Raw genomic sequence first — 25648 nt, forward strand, 5'->3', positions numbered from 1 at the left:
TATGGTCCAATGGCGACTTCCAGGTTTTTTTACCTCCTATTGCCCCAAAAGCTAGTTTGACTTATATAAAACTGATCCGGTTTTCTACCGATTAGATTACTATGCTTTCTGTCAAGTTCAGTTGAGGAATATCCCACAACATGAAGTCTCGGATCTTGTACGGTCGGAAAACCCCCTTGGTGGGTTTTCATGAATGCTAAGTGGTCTGATGGTTTCTCTGTGAGATTACCAAGGCGATATATTATCACCAAGGTTTGAACCAGTGGAAAGTTTTCCATTTGGGACCTTATTAAACCTAATAATCGTTAGCAAAAAGCATATTTGCACAAATACTTCGATTTGTCAAACGAAACCTGCGCAGGTTTAACATCTTATCTTCTTCGAGTTTTTAATTTTAGACTGAATTTCATAATATTTGGCAATCACGTTTCCACAGCGACTTATTTGTTTCCTCATAAAGTCCGCAGCTTATCAATAACAATGCAAACAATATTCCTTGTTATTCATAATGTCATTAAAAATATATATAATATAAATTATATATATGTTAAATTAGATTTGGGATTCAGTAAATGATTAGTTTATTTTTTAATAGAGATATGTATTAGATATTGTTACAATGCGATTTACGCCGAGGAAAAAAAAACGCCAAGGAAAATCAACGAAGTTTCTCTTAGTCTAGTTGACGAACGATATATTTGCAGCTAGAGATAAACATCAATGTGCTACAAAAAAAAAACAAAAATAAATAAATATTTCATAACATTGGACTATTGTATCAATTTGACCCCAAGGTGATTGACCTCCGATAAACCTTTGGATTTTCCCAGCAGAATGCGGCACAGCAAACAATCGCAAGTCGAAATGACATTGCCACCGCGTTTTAATTGGTGGCTTTTACGGCGGCAGAAAACCACAAGAAAACTTCCGGTATTGGCAGGTGTTTTGAGCCGTGGACTTTGGCCAAAACGAATGGGTAGAGCTTTGGCAATGGGCCACCTAAAAGTGGGCAATAGGTTTCGGGCCGAGCTTTGGCCAAGTCACTCTCTCACCTTCAACGAAAGTGAAACCAGCTGGCCAGCTGAGTTGGTTATGGTTACGCAATACATTATAACCGGACCATCCGGACGATCGATCGGTCGACCTGCCGACCACTGCACTTTTGGACTCGTTTTTCGCCGCCTAAATGGGGCGGGGGCGGGCTCATTTGTTGACACCTGAGTTGGAGCTTTGTAGAGTCGGGGTCTTCGGCTCTTCCGACTTTTCGGGGTCTTCGGTTTTTTCGCTTCGTTTATCTTATTTCTTTGGTTTTTTTTTTGGCACTCTGCCTATACAAACTGCGTTGCCATTCAGTTTTGGTTCGAAAGCCTTTGCCGCCGCTTCTTCTTGCCAACACGATCGCTCGTAGATTGTATCTGTGATTCGCCCAGATCATATAGATACTTGTACCTATGCTTCGTTCGGTCTTTCGATTATGGATATTCTTCGGCTGTTTCCACAGCTTCTTGGCCGAGATTTTTCAGGAGTGTGATATTCCCAATGAAACCAAAAGGGGAGTTTGCCTGGAGGTCAGCAAATGTGCGGCGTATCTCCAAGTGAGAAACGCCACCAATCTGCCGTCGGAGAAGGTGAATTTCCTGAAGAAAGTGCAATGCGAGGTGGAGCAGAAAGTGGCAGAGGCCAAGGGTGCCTACGAATCCCTCGTCTGCTGCCCGGCAAATGGACAGGATTATCTATTTCCCGTGCTGCAGTTCTCCAAGTTTGAGTATCGCAGGTTTCTGGACGTCACTGCTCGCTTCAAGCGCAAAAAACTTAAACGCCGCATTCAAACCGTGGAACCAAGCTCCGGATTCAATCTTTTGAACGAGTGCGGCAAGCAGGTGACCAACCGAATTTACGGAGGGGAAATCGCCGAACTGGATGAATATCCCTGGCTAGCCTTGCTCGTCTACAACTCAAGTGAGTCCAGGAGTTCGAGCTCAATAATTATAGATTCTTAAAAAGTGATTTATAGTGACAGTAAACCTATGCTGTTCCATCACAAAATTAAGTTTATTTTTTTTTATGTAGGCAGGTTTTACTTAATGTGCCAATGAATGGCTTACATTACATGCTTTTTGGAAAAAGTTTATCTGTCCAATAGAATATCTTAATTAAAATGGTAATGTGTCACTTTTGGTTATTTGTATTTTATTTGACCATATTTTAGCACACAGACACATCAATTTACCATATTATATATTTTTTTTATTTAATCAATAATATAACTAAGTTTTTAAATATCTTCCCAATATTTCTTAGATGACTATGGCTGCAGTGGGGCCCTAATCGATGATCGTCATATCCTAACAGCAGCACATTGCGTTCAAGGCGAAGGAGTTCGTGATCGACGAGGATTGTAAGTGGAGTTAAAATATATATCACACAATCTCTATACGGATTTGTTATATTCCAATAGAAAGCATGTGCGTTTGGGCGAGTTTAATGTGAAAACAGAACCCGATTGCATTGAGGAGCCAAATTATTTGAGCTGCGCAGATGCCGCTTTGGATATTGGCTATGAAAAGATCCATGTGCATCCAGAGTACAAGGAGTTCTCAAACTATAAGTACAATGATATTGCTATTATCCGACTGAAGCATCCAGTATCCTTCACCCACTTTGTCATGCCCATTTGTCTGCCGAATAAGTCAGAGCCTCTGACTTTGGCAGAGGGTCAGATGTTTTCCGTTTCCGGATGGGGTCGCACGGATTTGTGTGAGTATATATCAATTATATTTAAAGAATTTCAGGGAATAAAAAATATACTGCGTTATCTAATAACATGTTGCTCACTCTGTAAAGCCATGTTTCAACTAAAAACAATAATAATGGCATAACTGAGGAAAGAAAAAATATTCCTAAACACCGGTTTGTTAATGTGAGTTTTCAAAAAAAAACCAATACATGGGTTTTTTCCCAGACGTTTATGTGGTTTTCATTAACTTCATTCAATAAGGAAGTCTGATGTTAAAACAATCCCATATGTTAATTTTGTTCGCCTACCGAAAATGTGTAATCAATGTTGTAAAAGTCAATTTCATATGTCCATACTTCAACGTCCAATTTTACATTGTTCAAGATATTTTTGGTTATTTAAAACTCCAAATATCCAGATAAAAATGAGAAACTAAAATAGTTAAAATTACCCCTAAGAAAAAGTCTTAAAATTATATTAATACATATTTTTCTCTTGCAGTCAACAAGTACTTCATCAACATTCACAGTCCCATAAAACTAAAGCTGCGCATTCCGTATGTCTCGAATGAGAACTGCACCAAGATTCTGGAGGGATTCGGAGTGCGACTGGGTCCAAAACAAATCTGTGCCGGCGGGGAATTCGCGAAGGACACATGTGCCGGCGATTCCGGAGGACCTCTGATGTACTTCGATCGCCCACATTCCCGGTGGGTGGCCCACGGCGTGGTTAGCTACGGATTCACCCAGTGTGGAATGGCTGGAAAGCCCGCCGTTTATACTAACGTGGCCGAATATACGGATTGGATCGAGAGTGTTGTTCGGCAGAAAAAGAGTCAAGAGACAATAGAGCAGGCCAAATTGGCTTGACGTCAGATTTCTTTGGGGGAAGAACAATTGGCGCCTAATTGAGGTGGGCGGCTTAGGGGGCGGGGCAGCTACTCTGATCCGACTCTAATCTATTTACCGCCACCCTCAAATATTTGTACATATTTTGCTAATTATCTAACAGCCATCAACTATTTGGTTAAGCGTGTGAGTAAATGAGTGCGGAATGTGAGTGAATGTGCGAGTCTGCTCTAACAAAAGTCTGAAAAACATGTTTCTATTTAAATAAACTACTGAATATTTACTCCTTCTGTTGAGTTTAATTGAAATAGAAGAGGGGGAGCTGTATCTAATAATGGCAGCAGACTCATTCGGGAAATTGAAAATGCATCGTAGAACATTTTGCTCATGCAAAAAGTCGTTTAATTAAGATTATCAGTAAACAAAAACAATTCATAAGAAATCCTTATCAGAATGACATAAAATGGAACGTATAATTCAGCCCAGTAATTCTCAAAATAAATTATCATTTACATTCTTTTAAATTTCTGGAAAAGTTTAAGCTTATTACTTTTCTTGAAAAACCGAAAGATCTTTGAACTTGTTTTGATCAGTCGACAAAATATTTATTACGCCTGAAGTATTCTTAATTTTGTTGTTTGTGATATTATTAGATCGTATGATATCTTAGCCAAAGTCTAATAAGCTTTTAAGAAAACTAAAACTTTAAATTGGTTATATACTTTTATACATACATATATCTTTTAGCTGCAAATGTGAAACAATCGATTTAAAAACACAATTTTTAAATTAAGTTTTTTTTTTTATAATTAATAGATATTAGGAAACTTTTTATAGGTATACTAAACTTATTTTCTCGTTTTCTTTTTTCCATACATTATAATTACTCTTTATACATGTTTAGGTTTTAGGTGCTTATTTTTCTGAGTGCACTTATTGCCGCTTATCGGTCGGTTCGGAGAAAATCAGCTGTTTTAATAGCTCCACCAGCTGGTCAAACCCGCTGGTGCAGTAGTCTTCGGTTTTGATGTCGTCATTGATTGCCACACTTTGCTTTCTCACTCGCCATTCGCCTGCACTCAAAACGTGGCTAAAAAGAAATAAAAATAAGACAATTTGAACAACTGGCAGCCCAGTGATGCAATGTCTGCCAAAAGCCAAGTCGAGTCCACAAGCCCATCCAAAACTCATCCAAATCGGACTCCAAATCGATGCCAGGCCATTCATCAGGCCTCCGTGCGAACCGAAAATAGCCAGAGTCCCAGAAATGAGCCGCTCCATTTGCCATTTGTATGCGGTGCGCAGGTGTTGTGGCCGAGTGCCAGTGGGCCACTGACCAAAATTGGCCAAAACTAAAAAAAAAAAAAAACGAGCAAGCCGAAAACCAAAAAATTAAAGGGGGGAACAGCTCATCATCATCATCATTGGCGAGTGCGTCATGGAGAGTGAAAGTGAACTTGACTCTTGGACGGGCTGCATTTGATTTAAAGCCCCCAACGGTGATTATGATGTGTGCATTAATATTCATGATGTTTATCAGCTGGCGACGACACCTGTTCGAAAACCAGATCCAAGACTTGGAGGCGCCACTCTCTTCCCAGTCCCACACCCATTCATACATATGCTTGAGCAGCTCATTATCGGTTTTTTTTGGCAATTTTTGTTAACCTTGAACCACATAGCCACTCTCAGACACACACTCAAATTCGGACCCATAGATATTGGAATTGGCAAACATAAGTGACATTGAAACGGAGGGCTTTTCGCGGAACGGTTAGCCAAAAACTGGGTGAAATGATAACCGGTTTTCAATCCAAAAAACCTCTCATTGGATTCAAGTGAGTGATTACTATTTGATGTACACTCTCAACGACAATGGTTCTTAAATGATACAAAATTTGGTTAGATTGATCAGCCGAATTAAACATTCATACTCTATAGAATGATTATTTCTTAAGAATTATTCAAGTAAGCGCTTAAGTTATTTAATTTCACCAATGGATCAGCACTTAATTGATAAGACTAGATAAATTTACAATCCCATTAAAACCTTCAATTTGAATTTTTACACCTAGTCATATTTTTAGAGCCGAGTAAGATAGTTAAGATTTTTATAAAGGCCAACAAATCAATGTACAAAATATTTACATTAAAAACTTTTTAAACCACTTTTAAAATTAAATTAATAAGAAGTTTTTAATTAGTTTAACTATTAAATTAAGTAAGTCTTCATGACTCAGCCATATATTATTTGTACTCTTTCTCAGTTTCAGATATATCACATATCATCCGCCAGTCTCTCAATGCAATAATATTTTGTTGCCTTTTAAATAATTTTCTTCATATGAACAAGAGAATGAAGTTCGTAAAAATTTTATTTAGAGAGTATCAATCAATTTTTGTAATATTTTATTGGCTCTTAAACGAAGCTGTACATCTGGCGAGCGGGCAATTCCTAAGTCAATCTAAACATCGACCAACTGGCGACCGCAGGATTGAATGGCCAAATAGGCGGAGTAATTCGTTTATGGCCACGCCCACTGGCCAATTATAAACTCAATTTGAGCTACTTTATCAGGGGCTCGAAGTTCTGCGTAAAAGTACAAAAGAGTGAAAAGAGGAAAAGTCTTCTAATCAATTTGCCAGCGGCAACCCTCTAAAGTTTGATAATTGCATTGGGCTGGGCTTTGTGAGAAGTTTTGCTTGCAAAAGTGGTAAATTAGAAGGCAAGCTGGAAAATTAGCCATATGGGCCAGCAAGGGTTTTCCAGGTAGAATCATTTTTCCAATGCTTTGTTTTCCCCCTTATGACATTGGCAATTGCATTTCCATTTCCATTTATCGGCAGCTGAGACCCTCGACTATAAAACTTTATCGACTTGTTAACTGAGCGGCGTATCAATAAATGCCAACGTGCGACACAGACGTTGACATGCCATTAAATGTCACTGCCAAGTGCGTCTCAGGACACATATCCTGAGTCCTTTGAATTTTTGCATGAGGACGAGGGCTTCGGGCACCCCTTAGACCATCAGATTGAGAACTGAGCAAGGGTAACTGCGAACATTTGGGCCAAATTGTTGTATAAACTCAATGAAATTAAAATGCGAAAAAGAGGAAAATGCCAGAGTATATAAATAAATGGAAATAAAAATGGCAAAGTATCCGGATCGCTTTCATTAGTTAATGGATTGTACGCAAAGAAAAATAAGGGGCACTGGCTGCTTATCAGAATAACGAGTTGAATGAGCAGTCTTATTGGAATAATGCCTATAAGAATATAGACGTAGTATCGTAGTAGTAACGCTATCACAAGTGCATTCATATGCGTGTTTTATGAGCTACGGAAACTGATATATTACTATCATTTCCAATGTGTAACTCAAGCAAATCGGTCGCAATCCAGGGCTGTCTGATGCTCTTTTTACTCATTGGATTTATACTCGTTAATGGAGAGGATAAAAAGTTCATTAATGTAAAAATTCGTACTAAAACTGTCAAACCAAATAAAAAACATTTTACCTGCTATAGGAGAACGCCCACCTTAACACGAAATTAAATCGAGGAAGTAAATACTACATTAACTCTGGACAACCAGCACATTATTTATCTAAGGTAATTATTATTGGCAAAACAAACGTAATTTAGCTGTCTTTTTTGCAGAAAGGCAATGGAAATTCGGCCTCCGCCCTTACAAATATTTATTGTCAGGTGAATTTGCAAGTAATGTTTTTTAAGAAGTGTGAAAATAATAGCGTGTTTATGCTAACAGGCAGACTATTCAACTAAAAACCGTCTAAAAAAATAAATTTAGGGGCCCGGGGGAAAAAAAAACTTATGGGGAAAAAAAAAAAATAAAAAAAAAAAAAAAAAAAAAAAAAAAAATAAAAAAAAAAAAAAATTTTAAAAAAAAAAAAAAAAAAAAAAAATTTTTTTTTTTTAAAAAAAAAAAAATTTTTAAATAGATCCAGGAAGGATCAAAGATTAGGTAATGGTTTATTTTAAAAAAAATAAATTTGATCTATCTTTGCAAATGCATTAAAACTTCTTTGTTTTAAAACATTTACGAATTTACTCCCAGATATATTGATTTTTTACAATTTCAGAAGTACGGTCTTAATTTTATAAAAACCGGAGGACTATATCATACTGCTGACATAGGAAAGATCGAAAACTGTATCGGGAAATCGAAATAGCTTCATTGTTTTTAATTTATTTGATTTAATTTTTTTAATAGCTGCTAGTTAATCGCTTGTTTATCACTCAGATAAGATATCCGTTCGTTTACACCGATCTAAAAGCGTCAAGTTAAACAGAAAAGTTTACTTCCCTTCCTGCATATCGCTCAGATAAGAAGTCCCCTCGTGCAAACTAGCTTTTAGACGGTCAAGTTGATAAAGTAATGTAGGCCATTATCGTTGACATATTAAAATATTTAATTTGAAAGCCGATAGGGATTCGCTTTTTTTCTTTTCTGTTCGTTACATTTGAGATTTATGAATTTTTCCTATATTGCGGTTTAAAAACATGTTGCATCTACTTCTAAAAAATTTGTTTTGGCCAAACAAAGTGGTCGTTAGCCACAAAGTGCAAGTGTTTAAAGATCCCCATAAATATGCAACAAAATACATTAAGAAAAGGTAATGAAAAGACGCGACTGTACCCCGGTAAATAACAATGAAGTCTTTCCCCGCACGTGGCCACTAAATTAAGAACAAATAAAATCTGGGCTCTCGACCAAGAACCTTCATATGCCATCACCATAATCGCTCTGTAATGGAAAAACATTCGCGATAATAATCATCATCACGGTCTTTTCTTTTCGAGGAACGGCGCACGTGAGTCGACCAAATAATGACTTTTGCTTTGTGCGAAAAAAATTATTTGGAAATTTGCATAGGTCTTGAAGCAACCCCCACGAAAATGGGCACTTCAATCCGTGATTCAATATTTATTAAAAATTAGCAACAAGCTGTTGAAAAATCATAGCACAAATAGAATATAATTGCAAAACGAGACAGGCCGTGCCAACTTCCATTTCCTTCCGTTTATTTCAATTATTATATTAGGAGGATTGCAATCATTGTTTCTTAAAAAATTATTTGAGATGATTACTGATTAACAAATATTAAATTTTTCAAAGAAATTTGTTTGTATTAGAAACCAAAAATAAAATAAAAGAAAACCGATCCAAGGAGGGCGAATTTTTATTTGGGGCACTGGGTCAGGTTGCGGCTAATAGCCCCGGGAACTCACAGGTCGTCTAATAAAAGAATATTTAATTCCAATTACACAAAGGGCGGCACATTTGCATACGAAAAAGTGAAACTTAATTATAAGCATTTCGTAACATTTTTTCTAATTGAACTTTTCAGCCGCTGAGCAAACAAACCACCGCCCTGGGGGCATTTGTTGGTGGGTGTGACTGAACAAACAGCGACATATGTGAATGTCAGATGGAGAAGGGGTGGTGGCTTTAACAGCATGTTCGAGACTGTACCAAGATGACAAATTCGTGTCATTTGGGCAGGGAAATAAATAAATAAGGTGAGCAGCAATGTCACATATGAGGGTATGGTAAAAACACTTGCAAGTTTCCCAAGGTTTCGAGTGGAATTTTCCCCCTATTTTTTTTTTTTGAAGAGGTTGTGCAAAAGTTGAAGTTGCTCAACATGGACAGTTTTTGCACATTAGCACGCAGCACTCGAGATAATGCGGTGAATTTGGAAAGGGAGAAGAAAGGACCTCTTGAGCCTGTCAGTCAGACACTTACAGCAACTCCCCATTCCCAAACAGATTTGGAAAGTCAAATACAATTTGATAGCCGGGTCAGACAAAGCCAAAAAAGACCAGTTAACGAGGATGGAGAAAGGTTAGAGAGCCGCAGGCGGGACTTCAGATACAAAACGTTCCAAATTGGACCACATGCGGACCTTATCCACATCCACCCATCCCAGCAATTCCAAAAACATTTTGGGCGACCCACCAACTATGCAAATAACATTAATTGTTTCGCCAAACAAAGGAAATGCAAAACAATAATCATGGAATAGGGAAAATGGGAAAACGAGGAAATGGAAACGATACAATTCGGATTTCGAATTGATGTTGGAAAATTATAATGCACATAACCCTAACTCCGGGCAGTCGCGCTAAGCGGAAGCGATTCGTTTAAATTTGATATGGGATATGGGATGACAAGGTACAGTCAGACAGTGCGGACCAACCCCATAGAGCGTTTTCCAAGGCGGTTACAGGGGTGGGAGATGGCGAATACATCAAACACCAACCCTGGCGCATTTTTGGGTTACGAGGTGAAAATCCCCTGCTCCGCAGACTTCTTTAAGATGTTTCTCTATTCAGCCTCACATGTTAAGAATGCACTGCAAAAATAATTATAAAAGAAACTTTTATAAATACAAAACAAAAATAAACAGATGAACATAAACAAATTTATAAATATACTATTGTATTTTAAAATTTCTAAAAGTAAAAATGTTTTATAAATTCTGAAAATTAAATTGCAAGAAATAGTCCAGCATCAAGAAAGTATTATATAATATTGAGAAGAATATATGGTTGAATTATATTGATTTTTATGTTTTATTACTTAAGGAATGTCTACCTCTTATATTTTTTTGAGTGTCTGCCAAAGTTTACTTTTAATCGCTCAAAGCGAATGCCGAACAATGAGAGCAACCCATTCCATCTCCAGTGACTTTTCCCTCTTCACGGCTTTTTTGTTGTGCTTGTGTTACAGTCCAGCGATTTGCATATGAATGAACGTAATAAGGCAGGGCAGGCAAATTAAAAGTAAGCAGAGCACCCAACTCCAACTCCATCTTCATCTCCTTCTCCAGATCCGAATCCATCCTCACAAAAGAAGGCACATATGGAGTATCCGAAAGTGCCGGTTGTAACTGGTTGTAATGAAACATTCCACGAGTGCGGAATTAATAGGAATGATTTGTCTTTTGTTGTTGGTCGGGAGAAAGGCCGCGAGAAGGATTCTCCAAATTGCATTCAAATGTTAAATTGAGCGGAAGGAGGAGGAAAAAAGTAAAGATCCCGAAGGGAGGGGTGAACAATAAGGAGAACTTTGATGAACCAATCCATTTATATTGTTATTTAGGGTTCTTGAAGCTCAAAGAATTAATACATTTGGTACATATTAAGAAATCAACCAGAATGTCTTGGTCTATAATCAAATTAAAATTATTGATGGGAGAGCCAGTTTTATAATTTCAAAGATATCAAGAAATTAAAATAAAATAAAATAAGTTTTTAATGAAACCAAATAAGAGCAGTTTTTTTTTGAACATATATCTATTTTGAGATTTGTTTTTTATGTGAGATTACTAAGGGAAACACATTTTACTCATATAGAAGTATAAGACATCAATCCATAGACCATTCCAATTAAACTATTGCCCATTAGGTTCGACTTAATGAAGGTATCCCCTTGATGAAGCAAGGGTCTAAGGTCCAAGTTCCCTAATTGCAAGAACGCCCATTTGAGGACTACTACCACTGAACTGTTACTAATCAAGTTCCATTTTCCACACACGCCATTCCCTTGATTGACTCCAATTATCGGTTTGCTCGCCATATCCAATGCCATATCACAAGTCCGAGCACGAATGCTAAAGAAGGAAATTACTAAAATCGAAATTACGCCGCATTAGACGGAAGACCAAGAAGGGTCCAGTTCTTTGGTCCTGGCACGACATCAACATTGAAATTTAATCAACTTGGTTTTTCCGGCCAACTACTCATCGACGTTGATTTTTTTACTATGCTAAGCGCACAAATGATCTCAGCTCGACTGACCAAGGAAAAGACCCTTCTCGGCACGCATGGAGTTCATTGATTAACGATTTCCACAAAAGGAGAGTTTTCCCCCCGAGGGAAAAGCAGGACACGCACATACACATAATCAAAAAATTAAAATCTCTTTATGTTTTTATGCGCGCTGATTGAATGGTTCCATTGTTGTTATTGCCGGACAGTTTGATGTGCCATTGATGGACTCAACTAATCGCTGGCCACCCCTCGGAATCTCCGTAACCCCTGGTCATCGCCAGTCGAGTGTAATGGATACGAGAAAAGGAATAGAGACCAGTGAAACATTATCCTTTGGCCGCGAGCGCAGGAAAAGCGGGGAAAACCAGAAAGAGGATGAGTACATACGTTAACCGCGACGGGGAAAATGGAAATTGTTGCTAATTTGTGTGGCTTCACTTTCACATGTGGCAAGTCCCATTTTCCCAGGTAGCATTTAATTAAGCCTCAGTGCCGCGAGCTTCCTGCTAATCTCTAATCAGGTTATTACCAGACTTTCCAGCGCTTCCCTTTGAGGTCCTGTTCCTCTTTGATTCGCTAATTGGGAGTGAGTGTGTGTGCGAAAGGGGGTGGGGGATTTCACACCTCATGTCCTTAAAAAGACAAGAGAGCTGGTCTAACAGGTTTGAGATCCTTTGAAGTGGGCCTGGAACAAAGACCACCTCAGTTGGGCAACTTTTGTGCCACTTTTCATTGTTCACACCGAGGAAAAAGGATCGAAGCCCTAGTCATCTTTTTTTATTTGACCTAATCAAAAAACTTAAATTTTATACGAATCAAAACATTATTTTCTTCTTACTCTACATTTAATACTTTACTATAATTTAATTGAATATATTTTGGGTTAATAGATTTAAAGATATTTGATGTCTCATTTCTGTTAACTTTAAATTGGACCTTCATTTAACCAAGTTTTAACCGAATGTGTATTGAAAAACATAATTTTAGGAATAACCAGCCATTATTTTTAACATTCGTGAATATAATTGAAACATTTTTGACCTATTTTTTCCCTGTGCAACGATTGTTAACCCAATAACTCCAAGTAGGAGTGACCATGGACAGCTGCTGAAGGAAGAGAACTCCTCTAGAGTGTTTCGCAAAAAGCCTTAAAGTATCACTCGAAGAATCCAATAAGCCGCCCGGGGCCAAGACAATGGCGCACCAATGATGACAATCATCGGCACGATGATGGGAACTTCGGCGATGAAATGAGGATGATGACTAAGCAACGTCCACCCTCGGGGAAAGTCGTTACCCCCTCTCCATCGGCCTTCGCTTTTATTGCAATTTGCGAAAATTTACTGGCGGAGAAAGTGAAAGGAGCAGCTACGATATTTGATTACGAAATGCTGGCGAAACTATTCACGAGTCAATAATGATAAACATAAGCCCACAGATTGTGAGGAGTAGAGTGCTGACATTTGATGCCGAGGGCTTTCGCCGAAGGACCTTCGCCAAAGGACCCCCAGTGGACAGGGCCAGGCATTAATTGCCGAAATTAAATTTATTTCCTTCATTAATACATGGATACACCAGGCGAGATGTCAAGCAATCAAGCGCATCCTGTGCCCGGAAAACGAGGAAGTGGAGGGCAGTAGTGGCTACATTTGAATGACAGCCGAGGTTTGACATTTGCAGCATGTCATGTTGCTTATTAAAAGCATAAATAAGTATAAGTGGATAGTTGAATGACAGCGTAGAAGGGGAGGATAATATGGAGGAAATCCACCCCCGATAAATGTGGTCCAACCAAAGGCTTGACCTGGGAAACCCTAGATGAAAACCAGGTACTGAACTCGTAAAATTCCAATCAATTTGCTACAAAGAAAATGTCTCAAACTCTCCACATGAGATTTTTGGGACTACAATGCTGGACAATTTGCCCTGGACAATGGCCACAAATCACTGTGGAAATTGTACAAATCTCTCGGATATATGTGCCGACAGATAAACAGTTTTTCCTTCGGCTTTTCCCCTTGTCAAAATTTTCCACTTTTCAACTGTTCGTGTCGTTAATCAATTAACTTTGGACCACTTTCCCGGGACCGGACACGCCTCCTCACTTTGGTAACTCCCCTCACGCTTGACCACTTCAATATGTCAAACAAATCAAACACATAAATCCGCACAGTCGTAGTTAAAGCCAGACAAAAGATGTTGTCCGAGCAAATATTGAAAAGTGAAAAGTTTATATGCTGCCAATATGCGGCTCCTTGTGGTCCTTTCATCCTTGATTTATGTCGCAAATTTCTATAATTTATGGCCGTCTGTCCAGGGGAGGGTTATCGAGTAATATAATTCGAATACTTGATATCCACTATTGTAAAACAGCACTCTTGGTGTAATAAACCTTATACAATTTTTTAAAGTATTTATATAATATTTGGTAGTCTGTACAGAAATTATCTTGAAACAATTACATATTCTGCTCCTTTTTATTAGCCTAATATTTAAACATTTAAGTCAGTTTTAGTCCAAGGATATTTTTCTTTTATATTATTTTTAATATAACTTTATTTATTTGCAATAACTATGAGTTATACGTTCTTCGAATACCCTGTAAAAATCTAGTGGTGAGTTACCCCTCGAGTACTTACTGGTTTTGGTTTTGATAGATTTCTTTGTGTTTTTCTTTGTTCAGCAAAATGGCAATGATTGAAAGTTGTAATTTGCAGAAGTCTTTTAAGTGTAGCAGGCTTAGATTTATTCCCTTCCGTGGACTTCTGCTAGCAATTAAAAGGAGACTCCCCCGAAAAACCAACTTGATGAACAAGCGAAATGTGCAAGTCGACGGGAAGGATGACGATTGCATGGCTGATTAATCCGCATCTCAGTAATCAACTGGTTGCCCAGGGCCAAGGACCAATCTGTGGGCAGCCCCAGAAGCCGTTTTGCGGTCACACACGTCCCATCTTCAGGACCCTTCTGTGGTTAGAGCCCATATAATCCCATCCCGCTGACCAGACTGACCGACTCCGGTGGCCAAAAGAGGATGGGGGGGGCTGACATGGAAAGGGCGTTCTGGCGTTATGTAATCCGAGGACCTCGTTTTCATTTTATTACTTACCCTTCCGTTTCCCCGGGAAACTGGGACTGATTGAGCCTGAGTGATGGCAACAGTTGGCATGATTGAATGCCGTCCGTTTGCCCTGGAGAATTTCCATCCGCTGGCCAAAATATATCATCGCCTTGGCAATGATGAAGAATCCAGAAAATTAGCCCAGTAATTCCGAGTAATTAGTAGCAGTTCGCAGTTCACAGTTCTTGGGCATTAGTCACGGCACCTTAAAATTCCATCAACTGAAAATGGCCACACAAATGGCCCATTTCCATACACTTGGCACTCTATAATAATGAAATTATGAGTGCTTATGACCATCTAGAGACATCAACTGGCAAGTGGCAACCCTTTTTTTTTTAGCAGAACCTCCCTAATCTCCGTACTTTCCTCGACTTTCACGCAGATGTTGTCCTGATCCTGGAGTTGAATCCTTTGTCGGGGTCAGACGCTGGCCATTAGTCTGCCAGTTAGTCCGGACAACAAGGAATCCATTTCCGATATTGGGTGATAAAATTTTATGAATGTAATTTGCAGCGATTTGTTGCGTCGTCTCGAGCTGGTCCTCCCAAAATCCGAAGGGGTTGTCCTTGGAGGTTGGCAGGATATTCGGGTGCCTGCGTGTGTCATTGCCAAATTGTTATTGACAACATGACGGGCGGGTCGTAAATACTTATCTAAATATATATCTATGAATGTAATGTGTAATGTCCCATCTATAGACGGACGTTTGCATTTTCCCTAAATAATTGAAAGCATTTTCCCCAAGACAGCGGTTTGGGTTGAAAGCCAGCAAAAAAGCCAGCAAAAAATTGTCGTTTGAAAAAGTTTCTCTCGACTTTTCTTTCTTGGCGAAAGTTCAGCAGATGCTTGAAAGATTAAACGCAAATTAGCCACAAGTTCACTTTGAAAATTCAGACATCCCACAAAAGCCAGTACTTTTGTATAGAAATGTACTTGAGTCGTTGATTCATATGACTTAAAAGTATCTTAAGTAAATGCTTAAAATATGTATTTTTAACGTTTTTACTAACTTTTCCTTCTTTCTTTAAATAAAACCTTTTTACTCTAACCCCTAAAGTATGCATTATAAAATCCAACATTCCAAACAACTTTATTGCCAAATCATGTGTGATCTTTTCCCAATTATAAGTGCTCATTTTCCCGATAATCTCGGTAGCATTTCTCTGCGAGATAATAATTCATAATTATCTTCAAACGGTTTGGTTTGCCGCTGAAATTTTCCCGCCACGCCCCCAAGTCATTGAGGATGATAAACGACGTCACCTAGAGTTGGCGATCTATTTAGCATAGAAAGCACATAAAATCATAAACAGGACGCATAAATAACCACATTAAAAAATCGAGAACAATGGCCGAGGAAAGGGAAAGCGGAAAATTTTGAGAAAATAGTGAAAATGTGCAAATTAGACGCGGCCATGGAGAAGTTTTCATAGCTGGCGATGATTTTATGGGCCATTTTAAAACATTAAGTTCCGGAGGGTTAAGTGCCACACCCCCAATTTTGGATACACCTCCTCATCTGCACGCATGTGACCTGATTTATGAGCGCACATTCTTGATAAATGTGCAGGATTTGAAGGATTTCGCACAAATTACAATAAAGAAGAGGGCCAAGGAGACAACTGAGTGACTGTAGCTTCGGCATCCAAAAGAAATCCTCTGGTTTCTCACATATGCGCATAAAATTCTCTCTAAGTAAAAATTCGCAATTTGATTTATTGGCTGACTTAGTGAACGGGAAAATTTGTGGAGGGGTAGGGAACGTGCTTTTGCAGCTGAAATTGATTTACTTTGATTTCAGATTTTGCATTTTAAATCGAGGGTTGCTGGTATTAGCTAGGCAAAAAAAAAAAGGAAGCAGGGATCGATGTCAATTGGTGACGTCTTTTTGGCGCTTTTGTTTTGCTGTCGCTGCCAATTTATTTTCAATATCATACGGTGAGTGTGTGCAGAGCCCTAAGCAGCCATAATTCCCATTGCATTATGCGACCCGAATGACAAAACACTCCACTCCACTTCACTTGAAAAAAACCAGGAAGAGCACACGCGGCCTGCACGCAATTTTAAATGGATTTATTGATACGGTTCGGCAGCCACAACAACAGAAAATGGAAAAACATAGGGGGTTACATGTTTGCAAACATGTTTTGGCAGCGGCTATTTTTCAATTGTCACCAGCGGACGGCGGTTGGCGAATTAACCCATCAGAAAGGTCGATCTGCTGCCTGGGAAACTCGAATTTCCACAGCTGACTTGATTACGCGCATCATTTGCGAATTTTGATTTTAATGGAGAGAATGGGATCTTTTCAGAAATTGAATTTTGATTAGTTTCCAACACGCGACAAGGGTGAGGTAAAGGTCCTTTGATTGATTTGCCTTATTTGTCAGCGCTGTCAGGATGCGGTTGCATTTTCCACAGTCTTTTGGTATCTTCCTTTTTTTTTTTGATTTTTTTGTAGCCAATTTGTTTGCTGCCAAGTTATGCAAATTACGCGGTAATTGATATACATTTTTTTTTGATTGGACTAATTTTTAAATTATTCCACTTTGTGCGGTAAATTGCCTAGAATTGGTGGCGGAAAATTTTCATTTTTCATTTTCCCCAGAAGTTTCCCTCTTGAAAAGTAAATTGGATAAATTTGTTTTTAATAGCGAACGCATAATGAAGTTTTCTTTGGAGCTGTAATTAAATAAGTCGCTTTGAAAACCAAACATAGGTGAGGGAAATGATTTACCAAATTTATGCAAGGGATTTTAATATTCCTTTAAAAATCTTCTCAGACGTTGCCAACTCGTTTTTCCTCTTACCACTAAATAAACACACTTATGAATATGTGCTGTGGACGTTAACAAACCAATCTAAAACCCAAGACCCCCTTTTCATATACATAGGTCATAAATGGACGAGCAGGAGAATTTAATGGACCTCAACCTCAGTTATGTAGCAAAAAAAAAGGGACACACACAAAGGCACCACAACAACAGTAATAAATAATAAATAATATTTCTAATAAATAATTGCTTCCCTTGTGTTCAGTTTCCCTTTCCCAATTCCAAGTCCTTCGACTGGCGCCCGACGACGAAAAATAAAAATATGTTAACTAATCACCGTAGGAAAGGATTTTTATGGGCTTTCATTTCCGCACATAATCGACTTATCCCAAGGATTTCGAGGGCCAGTCAAGGGGAAAAACCAAAGGCGGATATGTGGAACGTTGGGCTGTGCAATCTTCCACATTTCGAGGTGATATATGTCAGTTTGGCGAAATGTTGTGCCGTAGAAAAATGTCATTTCCTCCCAAAAGAGCTACGGAAATGAGCGGCCGACGGCGGGAGGAATATTGTGGCACAATCCATAAACAATCCTCGATTGAGTGGCCCAAAAACTTTTGACACAACCAAATCAAGTGAAAGTCGCAGGCAATAAAAACTCCGGGGGGCTGGGTTAGTTTCTCGCACTCTATATTTATGGTTATTGAGCCAGTAGGTCCGATAACTCGGCCCGAAACCCGGCAATTACAGCAAGTTAATGACTCGGAGACTCCTTCGAGGACGCGGTATGCAAGTTGCCAGGATACGTGACACTGGCCAAAAGGGCAGCCAAGGCGACCGGCGACGGATGTCATTCACAGCGCTTTTGAATATCCTGCCACGAGGTGTCCTGCGCGTAATTAGAATCCTGAGACGCGACGCATGCCATGTTCCAGATAACAACACCGCGGTGGGCCTGTCCTTACACTCGGAAAAGTTACTTTAAAATTGAAAAGCTAATCAAAATGTTAATGTCCTCAACTAAATAAAATTGTGGAATTTAATATATATTTTAAAAAGTCAGAAACACAAACCGGAATTTCTATACATTTTACTGGTTAGAAATATAATTAGCATACACTTAAATTCTTTACTTTCTTAAAGGGTAAAGCTTTGAAAGATAACATTATAATCATAAGCGCTTAAGGATTAATATAGCTTAAGGATTAGATATTTACACAATGTAGATTATATTTTTGTTTAATTGCAACAATTTAAAATATTTTCTTTCTATACTTTTCTTATAACTTTTATTTTTAAGAGTGCATCTTCGGTTTGAGAACTGCCTTTGATTGGCACTCGTCAGTGACCCGCGAGGTGGAACAACTTATACAAAAAGGCACAAAGGAAGACGCCACAGGACACTGGCTAAGAGGCAGGACTGCTCTCGAGTTTTATCAATTGCCACACACCATGACGACCTCGAGGACTCCGTACGTCCGCAGCTAATTGTAAATTCAGGATTTCTTTTCCTTCCTGCCTGCTGCATTGAAATCCGACTAAGACGCGGCCAGAGAAATTTATTGCGTTCCCTTTTTGATAATGACATAATATTTTACGCTTCGACGGAAAGTGGAGAGGGGGATACTTGAGCATCGCGGGGTTTTTATTTAAATTTTATTTGTGTGTGGCGTTGGCTACACATTTCCATTAATTTTAAGTGCTCACTTCGGGGGACTTCCCCCTGGTTCATTGTTCGACTGCCTTTGTTGGATCTGCGACAGGATCTGTATCTGTATCTGCATCTGCATAATGTTATTGTTATTGACTTTTGCGCGCCGCTCAATCATAATCATAATCAATTGTTGGACGGAGTCTTACCTGCTGGAATTCTTATCGCGAGCTGCCATTTGCATAATGGAAAAGTTCCTGTCAAAAGTGGACACACTTTTGTGGCAGCTAAGGACTGGGGATTCAATCCAATTGAATTTGGTTCAATATAAGTAAGTTTTCCTTCAACCATACAGAGAAAGAAAGGCCATGGGAGAAAAATATTTAAATGAAAAGTCTTCTAGAAAGGGATTACAAATTATACAATATGATGTTTAGTACCGGAAATGTAATAACAATTTAAATTGTGTATTAAAGAGCGAAGGTGGTTCTTGTTAAATTAATATGTCTAGACTGTTATTTCGAAAAAACAAAATTTACAAATCAAATAGATGTTTTTCTCTGCAGAACTGAGCACAAAAGTCTTCCTCAGGAAGTCCAGAAAATAAAAAAAAGGGGATATTGAAGCTGTTTTGTCAGTGGCATCATGATAAGAGCGACCAAAGATAAACCGCTTGAAAAATCAAAGATTTGCACAACAAATAAAATTTGGCAACATGTTTACCGTTCGACTTAAGAACACGCAAACTGAAGAAGGTCTTTTGAAAACTTGAGTGGATTGAGACATTTTCGTGGCCACGTGAGCTGCAAGCGGAATCTTCAAAGGTACGGCCAATAGGCAAACACGGAATGAAATGCGCAAATTTGAGACCTTAATTTGCCAAAGTAAATACGGAAAATAAAAGAAACGCAGGCTGAAAGGATTTTCAAATCTAATTTCCAATTTTGATGACGGAAACCGCCAAAGCGAAGGGGGAACCCCTTTTTTTTTGGAAATTTACATGCCATGGACACGCACTCGCTGAAACACACACATGCATATTATTTGCAAATTAGCCTGGATGTTTGAGGACCAAGGGGATGAGGAAGTGGGTGGATAACCGCTCTTCACATGCGAAATGGAACCAATAAAGCGTGAAGCACGCAGTCGACAGTCGACGGTCGCCGGTCGCCAAACACCAGCCACGGCTCAATGGGCCTGATTGTTGTCCTGATTCATCTCAGGGTCCCAGTTCTGTTCCAGATCCTGCTCCTGGTCCACGCCGGGATGTCATTTTGTCAAACGCATTTGAAAGTCGCTGGCCCGAGGGTAGAATGGATGTAAGTAAGGTTGTAGTAAGGATGGCATGAGTTGGCTGATATCGGCTGCCCCTTTTGCCTTTCACATTGTTTGCTTTAAAGTTTGCAAAAATTTGGTTTCACCATACCCATTGATTTGCTTATTGGGTATATAAGAATTTCGTGAAATGAAATACCCTTGTATAGAGCTTAAAAAATGGATCTATATAATACTTTTAAAGCTTTGTTTTAATACAAAGAGGTGTCTTGATTATTATCATGATGCATACTAGAGCCACTCATCTATTATTAATAACAGTTTGACAACAACTGCAATTATGCGATCTATTAGTCAATAATTCCGAGCTATTGTAATGTATTCAAATATCAAATCTATAAATAAAGCATTTTTACATAAGTTTTTGAGCGTGTAAAAGTATATAATTAATGGGAATCGTTTAGTCCTTAGATTAAAAGTCTAGAGTACCATTTTTTCGTTTGTTGTCCCTTACTGGTTTCTGCGGCAACCGCACGGGGGTTTCATTAAAGGGTTTGCCCAAGGGGATGGGGAACTCGCTATCTGGTGAACTGACATTGGCCCTGTTTGTCATGTGTGGCACATGATTTGAGGCATTTCTGCTTCGATTGGCCCGAATGGGCTGCTCCAGTCCCGGTAAATTGGCAATGATGAAAGAAGAAAGCTCGTGCGCCATTTGCATGCCCCCTGCCCATTCTTCACCCACTCCACCCATGAAAATGTGAGATGTTTTGAGCACAACTGTACCTTTTCAGATTGATTACTCGGGCCTTCATCTTGACTTTCCCTCACCCGCTGACAAGCGGTCATAAAAATTATTAATGAATTATGTTAACAGAGGAATGAATAATCTCAATTTGGATCCAATAAAAAAACGAACATATCAAATTTCGGGGGATTCCAGCTGCCCCTTCGATCGCGTGTGACACCCAAAGAAATCATTAATCATCGAAATGTTGCAATTTCTGTGGTTAAAATTAATTTTGTGAAAGAGTACAAAGTGCCGGAGGACGAAAAGGACCAAGTGCCATAGCCTCGGGGAGCAAAACAACATTAAAAACTACTAAACAGGCGCAGACACAACCCCCCAATGGGGGTTCCAAAGGAAGCGGAGTGCCCCTTGAGCCTGTGGCTGACACATGCGGAGCTTCGCTTTTTTCCTTTTTTATTTTTCGGGCTGCCACCGAGGGCTGCGAGACATAAAAAAACTTTCACACATTGTTGTGAGGATGTGTAGCGAAAGCGCCGCGGGATATTTTTTGCACTCCGCCCACAGGACGGCGTGAAAACGCACACATTAGTTGGGGGATGGGGAACTCTAAGGGTGCGGCTTTACATTAAAAAAAATTACCAAATATATTTAAAAATATAATTCAAAGAATTATTATTTTTTCAGCACTAGCTCTAAAATAATATTTAACATACCTGTTTTGCTTTCTGGTATGTAAGTACAAACAATTATACAAAAAATATTGTTACATATTTTTGGATAGAGTTCGGGACAAGAAATTTTAATTTATAAAAAACACAACTTGGTTTTTCTTTTTATATTAATTTAAGAATATATTGGATAAACTACTTCTTCCCTTTAAAGATACTTTGAATATATTTTTCTTAAATGAAAATTGATCCATACATTTTGATCAAAATTTCTGCGAGTGTCTGAACTCTTTGTTGTGCTGTAAAAAACGATTTGCGACGATTTGTGTCATGTGTGTCTGCGGCGATGACGACGGCGTTCCCAAAATCGTGGAAAAAGGGATCGAAGGACGGGTTCCGTGTCATCGGCAATGGCATTGATACTTTGTCAGACGTGTAAATTACATGGCGCATTCCACATGCCAAATTCCGCGCTCTCCCATCCGATTTTTACATGCAAATTTTCCCAAAAAAGCGGATGAAAAGCCCGCGACGACATCATCATCATTATTCAAAGGGCTCGATGAGGTGGCGAGGAAATCCCAAGGGGTTTCGAGCGGGTCGCGTGTGTGAAAGCGGGAAACTACTTTAAATTTCAACCAATTTCAAATGACTTCTTGTCACACATGTGTGGATTACATGTGGGAGTGTGAACTGGGTGCGGAGTTATAGGAATTGGGATTGCATCGTTAGTGCAAATCGCATCATCATCAGATCGGCGGAACCAAGTCGACGCTCGTCGCGTGTTTTGATTGATGTTGGACGCTTGTAAGTCCCCGAACCAATTCCAAATCCTGCCTCCAGAATCCCTCCACCCATGCGGTTTGACTTGGCAACCCCTTTCCCAAGGACCTAATACTTTGCATCCGCGTTCATATTTCGTAATTTTTCACTGGGAAATCTCTCGATTTTCCATTTGACGCGTTGATTTATGGTGGAAAAGGGGTGATGCAGCGGGGTTACGGCATCCTGACAGCTGTGACTTGTTTATAAGGGTTAAGCTGTTTCAATTTCACTCAGTTATTAGGTTAGATAAAGGCGGTAATGATAAGGTTGTGACAGGCTTGACATCGTTTGGGGAACAAAAATAATAATAAGCACGAATAAACCCTTAAATATTTAGGTATTGAAATTGAGAATGAATTCTCCTGAAAAATATGGTTATTTTTATGTATTAGTATTATACATTTTTACAAAATAAAAAAGTTTTAAAAGATACTTTTTTTTAGGACAATGCTAAAGTAAGTTAAGGTTTAATGTGCTACTATTGTAAAAAAAATAGTATGACTTGCTTTACTTCTCCATATGTTATTTTTAGTTTTAAGGTACAGGCTGATAAAAAAAGTTTTTAAAATACGGCTTTTGTTGCGTAAAAATGTAATCCCCCAAAAAAAGAAGAAGGGCCTATGCCAGTGGACAACTGTTTAACTTGTGTGCAATGAGCACGCAATAGAAACAACGCCAGGAATTGCCCACTCATGCGAGACAATTGGACAGGACAAAACCGCCGCGACCCGCTTGACCAGTCATTTGTCAAATTTGACAGTTGCCCGCGCACTGGTTGGTGGCAACCCTGGTCAGCGGGATGGACCCACAATTCGGGCAGCTGGCCAACCTGTTTGAGGTTGCAAGCTCATGCGACAAATGTGCCACGCAGTAGACTTTAAATTCAATTCATTCACGCCAACACACACAATGACTTTCAAATAGACAGCTGAATGGTCTAAAAGGGGGTTGGGAAAACGCGGGGAAAACACTTTCTCCGGCTGGTCAAGTGGTCAACAGTCTGTTAATTGGCCAACACGGAGGCTGAAGGGTTGAAGGTTGCCATGGGCACACGATGATGATGCTGCCAAACTTCAAAACGCATTTTACGCTCGTTAGGTCCTGTTTGGGAGTTTTTAATTTAGAGGGGTTAAAAGGACACTTCTGGTCATTGAGGGACTTGTTAGCCTCTGGCTAATCAAAGTATTCATGAGTCATAAGCGGTACAGTTATGCATAGGAACACATGAAGATACCGAGCATCCGTCAGATACTTTTTACCCACCCCACACCCAAACTTATTCGATGCGAATCAGTGTTAACACAAAGGGCAAATCAAATTTGCCTGAACTTACCATTTTTCAAGCTGTCAGCAGCACTCATGGCCAACATCTCGACCCCTCTTCCGTATTTTCTCAGATCGCAAACTTCTCATGACACAATGAAGATACGAACAAACATATTGACAGCTCGTTGCCATTTAGCGAAATGTTTAAATAAAAATTTGCATTCATTTAGCGGAATGATTTCGCTGCCAGAAGGAAGTGATTCTTTCACCAGTGCTGCTCGCATAGATTTTAAAAAGCTATTTACAAATTTTTCAAAATGAAATTGGCACAGTACTATGCATAACTGTACTGAATTAAAATTACTTCCTCATTAAAATATTTTACATGGAAAATTAGGGTTTCCTAACAATACTTGTATTTGGAAAAATTGGTATTAATGTGAAACCCTTTAATTCATATTCAAAAGTGTGGTTGAAAAATGTGTTTTTGTATATAAAGAAAAATATACTTACGGTCTAGATTTTGATTAAGTAATTTCAAACTACTAGAGATTATTATTGGATTTAATAATATTTTTGAAAATATTTAAACTTGATACTTTTAACAGCCAACACTGTTCGCCACCCCTCAAAAAAAAACGAACTGCCATTGGCGCCAATCAGCAACACGTCAAAAGTAACGGGCTCTTGAAGACACTTACCAACTTCGTGGAACTCCGCGCGACATATGTTCCAGTCAACTTCCTTTGCGAATTTATAAAAATTGCAAATGTCGCGACGACAACAATGGAGGGGAGGATTCTTCAGTGGGTGAAAGTGTCCTGGCGTGACAGAAATGATTTGGGCGTTGATATCATCAGCATCAGCATCAAAATTTAGACTCAGCGATTGTAAAAATTAATGATGTTTTGCCGCTAAATAGTTGGGCTGGGAACCAGGGCACATGTGTGACTGAGTGACTTCCTGGGAAAAAATGAAAAAACCGGGGTACTTTCCATATCCGTTTGCAATTTTTAAGCCCTGTGCAAAGTGTTTTCTTTGGCTTTTCTTTGAATTTACTGAGGTTTTCCCTTTTCGTCGCTGGCGCGTAAATTGACACGACTTTGCTTTCTTTTCCCCTATTTTTGCTTTTCTACCTCGTTATGCTAATGTCCTTTGGGCCGTAAAAAAAAAGAGTTTTGATTAATGATGCCACTGGATGACGCAAAGCCGCCACAGCTGGCCCACCTATCCCGGATTGTTATTAAAAAATATGGTAAAGCCCAGTCGAAATCTCTCCACTTACATCCTGTATTTTTTTTTGCTTTTTGAGAGGTAACTCCTGATCCATGAGAGCCTCAAGTTACGCTACTTTACTCTTTCAATATTTAATCAATGCTGAGAGCAAACAATCAACCAACAACGATGGGAAACCGAACCTTAATCAAAAAATCAAACAATTGACATTCAATATGGTCTAATTTTTTACGCTGCCATTAAACAAATTATTGGGGAAGAGCGGGATGTTCCGCCGTTGGAGAGATGAAAAAACCCGAAACGAGTCCTGGCAGGCCATTTTCCCCAGAGGACCGCAACGACAACATATCAATAAACCAAACAACGGCCAGGACAAACAATGCCAAGTGGAGAGGATGGCAAAGAAAACTGAGCCCTAGATTGGTAATTGAAAAATGCGAATGAAACTTTATATAGAGCACGAGCCGTCGTGTAATTGGGGTCTGGGATGGCAAGCACAACTGTACAGAAGTCCGAGGTCAGAGGTCAGACTGTACCTGCCACTGACAGGAGTACAAAGAGTGGCTATAATTGCGCTAAATTTGGTGTAAAATGAGGCAGAATCGTAAGGAAAATTCAGAAAAATGTTCTGCAAGGTTCACGCATAATTAAGTGCACTCAAAAGGTGTCCGCACAATACACTTCTCCTTTG

At 39.1% G+C, this 25648-nt stretch overlaps 1 protein-coding gene across 1 annotated transcript; it reads left to right on the top strand.

Annotated features, from left to right (window-relative positions):
• Nucleotides 1–1368: 1368 nt before the first annotated feature.
• On the top strand, nucleotides 1369–3873 carry LOC108042515 (CLIP domain-containing serine protease B8). Its single transcript, XM_017120840.2, has 4 exons — nucleotides 1369–1959; nucleotides 2302–2398; nucleotides 2459–2757; nucleotides 3239–3873. The coding sequence occupies exons 1-4, from the start codon at nucleotides 1452–1454 to the stop codon at nucleotides 3604–3606; spliced, it is 1272 nt and encodes a 423-aa protein (XP_016976329.1). The 5' UTR covers nucleotides 1369–1451; the 3' UTR covers nucleotides 3607–3873.
• The last annotated feature ends 21775 nt before the right edge of the window (nucleotides 3874–25648 follow it).

The sequence above is a fragment of the Drosophila rhopaloa genome, unplaced genomic scaffold, assembly GCF_018152115.1.
Source record: "Drosophila rhopaloa isolate 14029-0021.01 unplaced genomic scaffold, ASM1815211v1 contig_167, whole genome shotgun sequence".
NCBI lineage: Eukaryota > Metazoa > Arthropoda > Insecta > Diptera > Drosophilidae > Drosophila > Drosophila rhopaloa.

What these genes read in the sequence shown, in the direction of transcription:
- LOC108042515 (XM_017120840.2), top strand. Translation starts at nt 1,452, where the DNA reads ATGCTTCGTTCGGTCTTTCGATTATGGATATTCTTCGGCTGTTTCCAC. An exon ending in CTTGCTCGTCTACAACTCAA is followed by an intron (nt 1,960 to 2,301) that starts GTGAGTCCAGGA and finishes AATATTTCTTAG; the next exon opens with ATGACTATGGCTGCAGTGGG. An exon ending in ATGGGGTCGCACGGATTTGT is followed by an intron (nt 2,758 to 3,238) that starts GTGAGTATATAT and finishes TTTCTCTTGCAG; the next exon opens with TCAACAAGTACTTCATCAAC.